Below are 12,962 nucleotides of genomic sequence, written 5' to 3' on the forward strand. Positions count from 1 at the left end.
TTGGACTAGCTGGACCACAACCTGTAAGCCATTCTAATAAGTCCCCTTTATATATATAAATGTATTCTATCAGTTTTGTTTTTTTAGAGAACACTGATTCATATACACACATAGCAAACTATGGTCACACAACTCAAATTTGGGCCATCACCTAATTTTTTTCTTAAATCAGGTATTATCCACCATAGCCATCTCAGGGTTATAATAGTAGACTGGAGATGTGTGATAATGACTCAAATGACCTGGCACCAAGTGTAGAAGTACCATCAAAGTCCCTCAGGGTGCTCAACAGGAGGCAAGCATGTGATACCAATTTCTTTCCAACTCTCCTAAGTCTAATTTCAGGGGTACCTACAGCCTATCCTCTCTGCAGCAGTAAATGAGCAAACCCACCAGTATCAAAGGAGAAAATAAATATTTAACTTTGCTCTAGCAATAGCTGACAGCTATTAAACTGCTGAAACAGCTCATGTACACAGCCTATCAAAACAGCACAGGCAAGGCTGGAAACTCAGTTCAGCAGCTAAATTTTGAACTATCTTCCCAGGGCCCTAGAAAATATTTTTAAGATGAAATCTGAGGTGCCAGAGAAACGTTCCATGACTAACAGCAGGTGCTGCTCTTCCTGAAGACCAGGCACCCATCTCACAGCTCAGAACCTCCTGTCACTCCAGTGCTAAGGTGCCCTCTTCTAGACCTCCTTGGGCACCAGGATGCACATGGCACACATACCTCATGCAGACAAAACTCTTACACACATAAAATAATAAAATGAATCTTTACAAAAGAAGAGTAAAGGAAAGCAGCCAAAGTCGTTCCTGGGGGCACACTACATATGAGGAAATGAGGAACTGCAACCCAGGCAGAGGACACAGTCACAGTTGGAAGGCAGGGGGTGTCAACACTGGAGTCACTTACTGCAGGCAGAGGGCAGTAGAACTGGTGAATTGTGTGCATGACATCCAGCAGCATATTGTGTCCAACAACCAGCTTCCCCTGGGAAGACAAGGTTAGGAAAAGCATGTCAAATTTGCATCAGGACTTAAGAGTAGGATGAGACAGTCTCATGACAGAGACAGGCGAACGAGCCTGCTGCTCACTAGGTAACCCGCACAGGCCTCAAACTCATTCCCTTCCTGCCTCAGCCCCATTCTTAGTGATTTCTCCATTTTTCTTAGTTTTATTAATCTTGTCATTTTCAAGAATTTGATATAATTTTTCATTTTTGGCTTTTTGTTTGTTTTTCAAGACTGGGTTTCTCTATGTAGTTTTGGATCCTGTCCTGGAATTCGCTCTGTAGACCAGGCTGGCCTCAAACTCAAAGAGATCTGCCTGCCTCTGCCTCCAGAATGCTGGAATTAAAGATGTGAGCCATCATTGCCCAGCAGTTTTGTTTTTTAAGACAAGCTACTGCCCAGACTGCCCCTGAACTTCTGGGCTACAGCAATCCTCCCACCTCAGCCTCCCTGAGAAGATAGGGGCATAGCACACACGGTGCCTGGCTTGAAGTAGCAAGTTTGGCTGACGCACTTTTAAACAATAAAACCTGAAATCCTGAGAACTTGACTTGTCAAAAGCTGCAAACAAAACTTCAAACACATTATCTTTAAGACTTGTAAAACATCTTTAAAACAGCCTATTTATTTTTAAAGGTGTATTTATAACAATACTGTAAAATGTAAAATAACTAATTCCTAATTTTATTAAACTCAACATGCTTTCATTTCCTACATTACCTATATTATAATTCAATGTGTCAGGACATGTCATTGCTCTTCTTTTTAAAATGTATTGCTTTTAGTCTGTGTGTGTGCACATAAGCACACACATGCACATACTTGAGCAGGTAGTGGAGGGGGTCAGGGTAGAAATTTGTACAGTAGATTTGCTCTTTCCACCTTTACATGGGCTTGGGAAATGAGACTCAGGCTCCAGGCTCACATGGCAAGTGCTTCATCCACTGAAGCACCTTGCTGACCCTCACTGCTTGAAATCAACTGAAACACAATACATGTACAATAAATTACTGCATTTTGATAAAAATGTAACTACTGAAACAGAATGTGATTCTTCAGGGGATGGGGAAAAGATGTTGTTGCTGGGTTAGCTTTGGGGATTGGAGGAGTGGGAGCTGAGTCAGGTCCTCATGTAGCCCAGGCTGGCTTTGAAAGCCTAGGTAGCTAAGGATGACCTTGGAACATTTGATCTTTGTGCCTCTGTTTCCCCAAGTGTTGGGATCAGGAATGTGCCACATGTTCAGCTCTGCTTTCAGATTTTGTTTGTTTGTTTTGTCACTTATTTGTAAGTCAAGAAGGGTATTTTGGAGACTGGAGAGATGCTGCCATGGTTAAGAGCACTGACTACTCTTCCAAAGGATCTGGGTTCAATTCCCAGCACCCACATGGCACCTCACAACCATCTGTAATTCCAGTTCCAGGGGACCCGAAACACCTGGCAAAACACCAATGCACATAAAATAAAATTTTTAAAAATTTAAAAAAGAAGGGTACTTTGTTGATTCACACAGGGTCTCACTGTGCAGTCTTGGCTGCATGACTGCATTCTGAACATAAAGCACCAAGCACCACGGTGCAGCTTTTACAAAGTCCCAATGGTTCTCCATGTGACACAGAAAATCAGAGTACAACTTAATTCTTTGGCATAATTAACCTTATACAAAATATCCCAAATCTAACAAGCTGTGCTGTTTTTGGATCAGTATTTTGAGTCCCTATACAATATTAAAGTGCCAAGCACTGTGCAGTAGACACTCTAATGAATGAACCTAATTGTGTGGCAAATGAATCCAGGTGAGATGCTGGGAAGAAAAGACAGGGAGAAAATAAAAATAAATCTTAAACAAAAAAAACAAAACTGGTGTTGAATGTCTGTAATCTCTGAGTTCAAGGCCAGCCTGGTCTACAGAGCAAGTTCCAGGACAGCCAGGGCTACACAGAGAAACCCTGTCTCAAAAAAAAAAAAAAGAAAAGAAAAGAAAGAAAGAAAGGAAAAAAGTAATATAAGAAATATTTTAATTTTGAAGATGTGCAACTTTAATATTTTTTTCTCACTGTTTCCCCCTAGATCCTAGGAAACATAGTTTTATTTAGATCCTTTCATTAAGCTGGGTATTTTGAAGAGATCTGTTATCGCCCAGTTCTCAGATCTGCCCAAGCACCATAGGTATTCAAAGGTATTATGAATGTCTTCTGTATTTTTTGGAGTTATATACAGTTAAGCAAATAGAGATGTACATCTCTCCACGTGCAAGGAGAGCAAATGCCTGAACCCTGAAAAGCTGAATCACTGCGCTTTGAGCATGCTGGCTAAGTGTGCACACAGTACCAAGTGTAACCAGAGCCTGATTCTCCAGGTACCTGTGATCTTAGCAGCTGCTGAAGAGAATCTCCACTCTCTCCTCCCACGATCACACAGTTCTGTGTTCAGAACAGTTTAGCTGTCTTCTTCAGTAACAAGTTCCTCACGCTAATATCTTCTTTTAGAAGATTCTATCATTTGTGTTGTCCCCAAATAAGGACATAGTGTACCTCCTCTCCACTGCGATATGGACAGACCTGCACTGAACTCTGAAAGGGTATTGATGGCCAAGCATCTAAGGGACAAGACAACTCCTTTTGCCAGATCCAATTGCCCAAGGAGAAGAAAGTCTTAGATCCAGGTGATCTACTAACTATCCAAGCAAGAGTACTACTTCGCTTACCCATACAAAGGTGGATGCCTTCACAAAGGACCAAGGAAAGATGTCTACCATAGAATTCTCTAACATATTTACACAAGCAGCCAGCACATTTTTAAAGCTTTACTATTACTAAAATTATGACAGATATATTTCAGGATTTAATGAGAGTTCTGTAGAGGAAATCAACTTGCAATTATTTATCCTTTGCATTCTTCTACTTGTTCCTTGACTTCTGAGTCTCAATTTCAGACTACTGATGTCAGTTTCATGCAGCTATACATGAGCATGTATTTTTGCAACAAAGGCTTTCTGCAAATTGGTTTGGATACAATTCAGCAATGATGACTTCTGACTTGGTGCACTGAACTACCCTATGTTACTAACTTCTTCCCTGAGACTAGGTAAACATTCCTAGGTAACTAGTAGTTGGAATGTAACTGGCCCCCATAAGATCATAGGAAGCGGCACTGTTAGGAGATGTGGAGGAAGTATGTCACTGTGGGGGCCGGCTTTGAGGTCTCTCATGATCAAGACACGCCCAGTGGTCTCAGTTCACTTCCTGTCTCCTGCAGATCAAAATGCAGTTTCTCCTCCACTCTCAGTTCCTTCTCTAGCACAATGCTGCCTACATGCTGCCTGCCATGTCTACCACAATGACAAGGGGCTGAAAACCTCTAAACTTTAAGTCAGCCCAATTTAAATGTTCCTCTTTATAGGGGTTGCTGTGGTCATGATGTCTCTTCACAGCAACAGAAACCCTAAGACAGTAATCAAGTGAGCAATTTGCAATAGCAGTTAGACGTTTCATTTTAAATACTGTGCTTAGCCATTTAACTAGAAACAAAACCAAAATGTGGATGACTTACCGAATTAGCAATGGCATGGATGACTCTTGAAAATCCCACAGCATCATTCAATTCCTCCTAAGTAAAAGAACTAAATTAAAAACAAATAGAGCCAACAAGAGGGCTCAGTGGGTAAAGGTTCTTGCCGTACAAGCCACAACCTGAGTATGCTCCTCAGAACCCTGAAAAGGCTAAAGAAAAGAACCAATTCCTCAAAGCTTTCTACTAAGCCCCATATGCATGTCCTTTGACACATGAGACCATCTCTCTCTCTCTCTCTCTCTCTCTCTCTCACACACACACACACACACACACACACACACACACACACACTTTAAACAAATAAATCAGTTTTTTGGATCTGGAGAAATGGCTCAGGTGTTAAAAGCATGTTTTGCTTTTCCAGAGGACCCAAGTTCAGTTCCCAGCAGTCACAATAGGTAGCTCACAGATGCATTTAACTCCAGCTTCAGGGGCTCCCATGCCCTCATCTGGCCTCTGCAAAAGTGTGCAGATGTGACATTCACTCTCAAAGACATGCAAAACACACACACATACACATAAATAAAAATAATAAATGTAAATCTTCACCAGGTGGTGGTGGTGCACACCTTTAATCTCAGCTCTTGGGAGACAGAGGCAGGCAGATCTCTGTGAATTTGAGGCCAGCCTGGTCTACAAAGCTAGTGCCAGGACTGTTTCACAGATAAATCCTGTCTTGAAAAAACAAAAGTAAATAAATAAATAAGATAAAATTAGTGGGGGTAAAGGTGTGCACATCTTTAATCCCGGCACTCTGGAGGCAGATCTTTGTTTTGAAGGCCAACCTGGTCTACAGAGTGAGTTCCAGGACAGGCTCCAAAGCTACAAACTCTGTATTGAAAAACCAAAAAATAAAAAATAAAAACTAACTGCAACAAGTGGCCACCTGCTAGCTAAACTGATTCCACAACCATGAGCCAGAAGTACACAGAAAGAAAGCGATCCTATCTTACCTATCTTCATGTCTATGCACAGGACATGGAAGCGCACCTACCTGCTCCTTTGCGTACTTCTCCTGCTCTCTTCTCTTGCGCTCCTCTTCATCCACTTTGCTGATAACTATGTGTCTCTCCTTCTAAAAGACAAAGCAAGTATGCAGTTTTCTGGAAACATCTAGACACCCCCTTGGCCTCCAAAGGGATGTGATTATAACTTTGAATGGCAATTTTGATATACTGGGCTACATAGAGAGTTCAAGGCCAGCCTAAGCTGTATGAGACCATCTCAAAAAACCACAAAGAAAACAACCAAAAACTTATAAGCCAAAGCATAAGCAAGCACAACAGAAACTATTCTGAGATGATTCCAAACTGAGTGGGTACACAGACCCCTTCTGCATCTGCATATCCATGACACTTCCAGTATTTTAAGAATTCAACCTAACAATCATCAGTTGAAATCAGCCACAGACTGCAAATAAGACTTTGCGTGGTGAGCACTGAGGTTATATAACTTTTTTTTTTGGTTTTTTTTTTTTTTTAATGAGACAGGGTTTCTCTGTATTGTTTTCGAGGCTGTCGGTCCAGCCCAGCCTCGAACTCACAGAGATCCGCCTGCCTCTGCCTCCTGAGTGCTGGGATTAAAGGCGTGAGCCACCACCGCCCGGCAGTTTAAGTCTTTTTAATTTTTTTTTTTTTTTAATTTATGGTGTATACAGCCTTCTGCCTGCAGGCCAGCAGAGGGTACCAGATCTCATTCAAGGTGGTTGTGAGCCACCATGTGGTTGCTGGGAATTGAACTCAGGACCTCTGGAAGAATAGTCAATGCTCTTAACCGCTGAGCCATGTCTCCAGCCCGAGGTTATATAACTTTTGACCATGAAATTCTAAATAACTAGTTTTTTTTTTTTTTTTTTTTTTTTGGTTTTTTCGAGACAGGGTTTCTCTGTGGCTTTGGAGGCTGTCCTGGAACTCGCTTGGTAGTCCAGCCTGGTCTCGAACTCACAGAGATCCGCCTGCCTCTGCCTCCGGAGTGCTGGGATTAAAGGCGTGCGCCACCAACGCCCGGCCACAAATTATATTTTATATTCATTAAGCACACTGCAAGGGCAAGAGACATGGTTCATTAAGAAAAGGTGCCTAATGCCAAACCTGACAACCTGAGATACATCCCTAGGAAGACAGAACTGATTCTCACAAGTTGTCTTCTGACCTCCACATGCCCCAACTCCCAACACACATACATAAGTGCAAGCGTGCGCGCGCGTGCGTGCGTGCGTGCGTGCGTGTGTGTGTGTGTGTGTGTGTGAGAGAGAGAGAGAGAGAGAGAGAGAGAGAGAGAAGTGCTGGAGAGATGGCTCAGCAGTTAAGGGTACTGGCTGCTCTTCAGAGGACCCAGGTTTAATTACCAGAACCACATGGCAGCTCACAACTGTCTATAATTCCATCCCAAGAGATCCACTTCTCTTTTCAGGTGGCCATGGGCACTGCACACACATGGCACGCAGACATACATGAAGACGAAACACCCACACACATAAAATAAAAATAAATCTTTAAAAAAGGAAAAAATACTGCAATGTATGTGTATATTACAGATGGAAAAAAATTCACTTTCACTTATCCACTGAATCATTTTATTTGGTTGGCTTTTGTTTGTTTTGTTTGAAATAGGATCTCTCTACATAGCCCTGGCTGTCCTGGAAATAACTATGTAGACCAGGCTGGCCTGGAACTCAGAGAGAGCTGCCTGCCTCTAAGTGCTAGACCACTCCTGGCCTACATCATCTTTTCTTATTTCTTTTTTTTTTTTTCTTTAGACCAGTAAGTGGGGTTGGGGAGATGGCTCAGTGGTTAAGAGCAGAGAACCTGAATTCAACTCCCTTCACCTACATGGTGGCTTACAAACACCTGTAACTCCAATCCTTCTTCTGACTTCGGGTACATGGTACACATACTACATGCAGGCAAAGCATTTATACACATAAAATAACATATATAAATTTCCTGATTTTTTTTTTAAATCTTAAAAGTTGTAAGCTACATTCGCTTACTTAGCCCCGCTATACAAATGAGGAAAAGCAGGTTCAGAGAGGACACACAGCTCTCCAGTCACAGTTCATGGGAGCCAGGGCAAAGGGAAAACCATCAACATGTCAGTGCACCACTGTGTTAGCTGACTGTCAGCACTGAATAACTGTTAGTTACCTTTTCAGTCTCTAATGTCTCAACATGAATGCCTTTGGGAAACCTAAAGAAAAAGAAAACATATCAGTGCAGACTCAATGACTGCTAAAACCCAAAAGAATTCCACAAGCAACCTCAATGGCTCTAAACTTAAGAGGGGCAATCACTACTACACTTTACAATAAGCCTATTTATAACACTTCAGCCGATGTTTCCCTGCCTCTTCTCTTAAATGCACTAGAATGTTATCATTTTCATGTGAACTTTTTAGGATTTTAGCACTTTCTAAAATGGATGGTATTTCATAATATAGTCAACTCTGCCACAGAGGACATCTTGCTTCCTAGTGCCTACTTTGTAACTGAAATGATGACAGTGTCTGTAGACTTCATGGGGTGCACAAAGGGGAGGGTGGGGTGCCACTGGGCTGCAGCTTGCCTTGGTGTCTGCAGTGGCCCAAGAGGACAGGGATGTGGAAAGCCTAGTTAGACATATGGATAGGACAAGAAAGGAGGTTGGACAAGCCAGCCAACAGCCCCTGTCCTGCTCAAGGACTATTCCCATGCACACATCACTATCAGATTATGTTTTAGTTGGGAGGGGTGGAGGGAGTTATATATGCCTTAAGACATAAACAAAGTGGCAACAGAAAAAGAACAGTCAATTAAAGAATAGACTGGGGATATGATATAATCAACTCACCCATAACTGAAAATTTCAAGAGCAACGGGACCAAAGATTATACTTTGTTTTAGTAAATCCCTGTCCTTGAGAGCTCACACATATCTAATTCAAATACTTACTTCCAACTCAAAGTCTGATAAATAAGTTTTCTTTGGAACCTATAAAACAAGAAAAGGAATTAACCTGGGTTATTAAGAGTGAACCCTAGCCGGGCATTGATGGCACTCGCCTTTAATGTCAGCACTCAGAAGGCAGAGGCAGGTGGATCTCTGTGAGTTTGAGGCCAGCCTGGTCTACAGAACGAATTCCAGGACAGCCTCCAAAACAATACAGAGAAACCCTGTCTGGGGGTGGGAGGGAGAGGGAACCCAAACTGATCAGTCAAAGCTGAAAGATTGAATTTAGTGTCCTCATTAGAACATGGAATGGTCAACAAACACAGGCACATTTCTGAGGTGGAAGGATTCATCATTTGTCTTTATCAACATTGTGATGTTATTTTATTGCTTTTAGAGACTAGGTAGAAATTATGATCAAGCATATTGCTTCCTGCAGCTACATAGAGTTTAGAGTAGACATTTGCACTCCAAAAGCTTTGAAGTATGCCACAAAACAAAAGGGGGAAAGATGCTGATACCCTCTCACATGCTGATTTAATTTGTAGAGAGATGAAAAGAACAGAGGTGGCCTGACAGTGAACCCTTTCCTCCTGAGGTCCTCAGGTGCTTACACTCCTCCAGGCCAACAATGCCACTCCTGGGCACAACCCAATGGCTAAGCAGAAGAGTGATTTTCTTCTGTCCCAGGGTGGGACAAAGTATTCATTCTGAGTAGACAGACATCCCCAATGTGTTAGTGTTACAAGTCTTAGGAGCACACCTGGGACAGAAAAACTATTTACAAGGATGTTGTAAGAAGATCACACATGCTGGGCATGGGGGCGAATGCCTTTCGTCCCAGCACTCAGGAGACAGAGGCAGAAGATCTCTGAGTTCGAGGCCAGCCTGATCTACAGAGTTTCAGGACAGCTAGGGCTGTTACACAGAAAAATCCTGTCTTGAAAAACAAACAACAACAATAAAAATTATTAAAAAAGAAAAGAAAAAAAGAATACACATCAAAAAACAGAACTCCTCTCCTAAAAAGGAATGCATGCAACAAACAGCAACTAACCCAGTGCACGGCTCTAGATCCAAGCTCTTCTTCTCTTTGTTTTGTAGGAAATCCTCTATCTTCTCTCTGTTGAGTAGGAATCAGACAATGACCATCAGTACCGTGAAGGAATGAAGTGATCAGAACAGTAATCTGCAATAGTTACATTCAAAAGCAACGTAAATTCTGGGCTGGGGTGAAGCCAGTGGCCCAGCACTTGTCTAGTCTGGACAAAAGCCTGAGTTTTATCTCTAGAACACGCCTACACACACAAAAGCAGTCTAGTTTTTTCCCCTTTTTCTTTTTTAAGACAGATTCATATATCCCAAGATGACCTCAAATTTGTTATGTACTGAGGACAGCTTGAACTTCTGATCCTCCTACCTCTACCTCCCAAGTGCTGAATATCAGGATTACAGATATGCACCACTACACTCAATTCATGCAGTGCTGGAGACCAAATCCTAGGCTTTGTTCATTATAGGCAAGCATTCTACCAACTATGTTATATTCCCAGCCCCAAGAAATATTTCTTATGCCTATAGGTCTTCTTTCCATCATTCCAAGCAAATCAAAGAGATAATCGAAACCAAAGTTAATGGGTGTATTTTTACATATGGTTTGGGTGAAATTATTGTTGTCACTAGCAAAATTGTAACAAGTCCTCAAACAATTAATCAATTTTAGAGTTGCAGAGACAAGTTAAGAGTGCTTGCTATACAACCATGAGGGCAAGTGCAGATCCCAACTCCAACAAGCCAGGCAGGGCTTAACATAGCCATAACCCCAGAGCTGGGGACAGGAGGACCACTGAGCCATAGTGACTGCCAACCTAGCTCCAGGTACAGGGAGAAACCCCACCTCAAAATAGTAAAACAAAGAGTGATGCAGAAGGATACCCAACCCTTCTGACTGCCTCACGCAGACAACCACCATGTGTATATATACCACTTAGACAGACACAAAAGAAAGAATTTGTTAATACTAATAATATATTTTTGACTTTTATAATAAAGCTCTTATACTGGTAACTAACCTATAGAAGACTAGATACGCCTCCCAGGGCACATTTGCTTGTCAAAACCTTTACTGTAAGAAACAAAAAGTACATATGGAGCAATGTTCTAGAAAGGCTTGGTCCAGACAGATCTGCACACCTGCTGCGGGCCCACCCAGTAGCGTGGAACAGGTCCAAATGTGGTGCAACGGGCTGTTATTGCCTATATTTAGATATGCCTCAATTAAAGGCTACAAGTCCCATTTACACTTGGGTGAGCGCCTGTGCAGTTGAAGTTGGTGTGGAAGACAGAGATCCTGACACAATCGAGATACCGCCTCTTAATCAATTGTGTTCCCACCTGTGCATGTGGCGCAAGAGCGCAGCATCCTCCAGTAAGTCATAATCGGAGCCGGCCTCTCACATCACACCTACACAGGTACCTGCGGGCGCTGCCCAGGGTGAGACAGCCCCACCTCATGCCGCATGTCAGTTTAGGAACTTACATTACTTGGTCAATAAACTTCCTCTGATCCTCAGGGATTGTCACAGGACATTTTGCCAGAGCTCCTGCCCCATTGGCCTGAGAACGTTTTTCATCAAATTGTTCTCTCAGCTGTCTTTCCTCTTCTTGATTCAGATATGGAATTCCTACATGCAATTTTTTAAAGAATATGTTAGAAGAAATAATGGTTTCATACAGAAAACTCTTCAAATAAATTTATTTTTATTTATACGTGTATGTACACGTCTTGTGTGCAGGTGCCTGCAGAGATCAGAAAAGGGTCTCAGATCCCCTAGAACTGGAGTTACAGGCAATTGTGAGTTGCCAGATGTGGGCGGTGGGAACTGAACTCCAGCCCCTGGGAAGAAGAGCAACCACTCTTAACTTCTGAGCCACATATCCAGTCCTCACACAAAACTATTTTTGTTTGTTTTTTGTTTTGGGGTTTTGTTTTGGTTTTAGTTTTTTGAGACAGGGTCCCACTCTTTAGCCCTGGCACTGCTGGAATTCACTTTGGTGACTAGGCTGGCCTTGAACTCACAGAGATCCACCTGCAACTGCCTCCTGAGTGATAGATTAAAGGCGTGCGTCATTACACTTGGCTTATACAAAAAAGTTGTTTGGTTTGGTTTGGTTTGGTTTTTCGAGACAGGGTTTCTCTGTGTTGTTTTGGAGGCTATCCTGGAACTCACTATGTAGACCTGGCTGGCCTCGAACTCATAGAGATCTACCTGCCTCTGCCTCCTGAGTGCTGGGATTAAAGGTGTGCGCCACCAACGCCCGGCACAAAAAAGTTTTTAACTAACAAAAAAATCTATCATACTCAGAAAACATTTTAACTATATTTTTAAAATAAAAAAATCAATCCTCCTAGGAATGGAAAAAAAGACAAGATCTCCTCAGTAAATTAGGAACGTGGGGAGCATGGGGGAGGGTGGAAGGGGAAAGGGAGGGGATGGAAATGGAGTAGGGAAAAATGTACAGTTCAATAAAAACAAGGTAAAACTGGGAGAGAGGGAGGGAGGAGGGAGGGAGGGAGGGAGGGAGGGAGGGAGGGAGGGAGGGAAAAAAAAAGAAAACACTCCTGCAGAGCCACCTGCTGCTGTGTTTGCCCCTATCCAGAGGCAGTCCCCTAACTTGCCCCCTTAGGGGTAATAAAATCTCTTTTGTGCTAAGAAAAAAACAAACAAACAAATAAATAAATAATCAACAGAGAAAGAGATCATTAAATATACTTGTTCATGCACTCATTCACCTTTACTAAAGTTAACTGACAACAAAATCGATCCAAGTTAGTATTTTTCTCAAGAAATGTACAAGACAGGGCATTTGCGATCATCCTGTTGGATGATGAAGTGACCTTGAGCAAGAGAAGGACTAGGCATACAAACAACAATGCCAGGCCACAGCCCAAGCTCCTGGAGAATGCCTGGAAGTCACAGAACCTGTGAAACAGCCCTGGGAAGAACTTCCAGCAGAAGTTATTCCAGGGTTTCTGGCTTTGTAGCCAGAGCCTCTTGCTATGTAGCCAAGGCTGGCACTGAACCTGCAATACTCCTGCCTCAGCTTCCCAACAACTGGGATTGCAGGCAGCTACCACATCTGCCTCTCAAATATTCTTTTTCCTTCTTTCGTTTTCTTTTCTTTTTGCAGTACTAAGGAGGAAACGGGATCTCACATATGCTACTAAGTGCTCTTCCACTGACTTACAACCTGCCACCTTCACTCTCAAACATCCAAGGGAAGGACAGTCATTCTACTCTGTCCTACTACCCAATATCCCAGCAGTACCATTCTATAAACAGTCGTAGTCACCTCCCAGATAAAGAGGCCTTGCCAGGTGGTGGTGGTGGCGCACACCTTTAATCCCAGCACTCAGGAGGCAGAGGCAGGTAAATCTCTGTGAGTTCAA

The 12,962-nt window shown here is 42.6% G+C and overlaps 1 protein-coding gene across 2 annotated transcripts in view; it reads right to left on the bottom strand.

The window, feature by feature from the left end:
* Parn (poly(A)-specific ribonuclease) overlaps positions 1-12,962 on the bottom strand; it is a 139,429-nt gene that overhangs the window by 117,672 nt on the left and 8,795 nt on the right. Inside the window, exons 7-13 of one of the 2 annotated variants that reach the window (XM_040730776.1) lie at positions 11,052-11,196; positions 9,570-9,635; positions 8,516-8,554; positions 7,734-7,776; positions 5,582-5,659; positions 4,567-4,623; positions 919-996 (exon numbers count right to left, since the gene is read on the bottom strand). In XM_040730776.1, coding sequence (XP_040586710.1) covers positions 919-996; positions 4,567-4,623; positions 5,582-5,659; positions 7,734-7,776; positions 8,516-8,554; positions 9,570-9,635; positions 11,052-11,196 — 506 coding nt within the window. Of the gene's footprint in view, positions 1-918; positions 997-4,566; positions 4,624-5,581; positions 5,663-7,733; positions 7,777-8,515; positions 8,555-9,569; positions 9,636-11,051; positions 11,197-12,962 lie in introns of both variants that reach the window. The other variant, XM_040730775.1, reaches the window with a different exon arrangement.

Source organism: Mesocricetus auratus, unplaced genomic scaffold (genome assembly GCF_017639785.1).
Source record: "Mesocricetus auratus isolate SY011 unplaced genomic scaffold, BCM_Maur_2.0 Super-Scaffold_100024, whole genome shotgun sequence".
In the NCBI taxonomy this organism is placed as follows: Eukaryota; Metazoa; Chordata; class Mammalia; order Rodentia; family Cricetidae; genus Mesocricetus; species Mesocricetus auratus.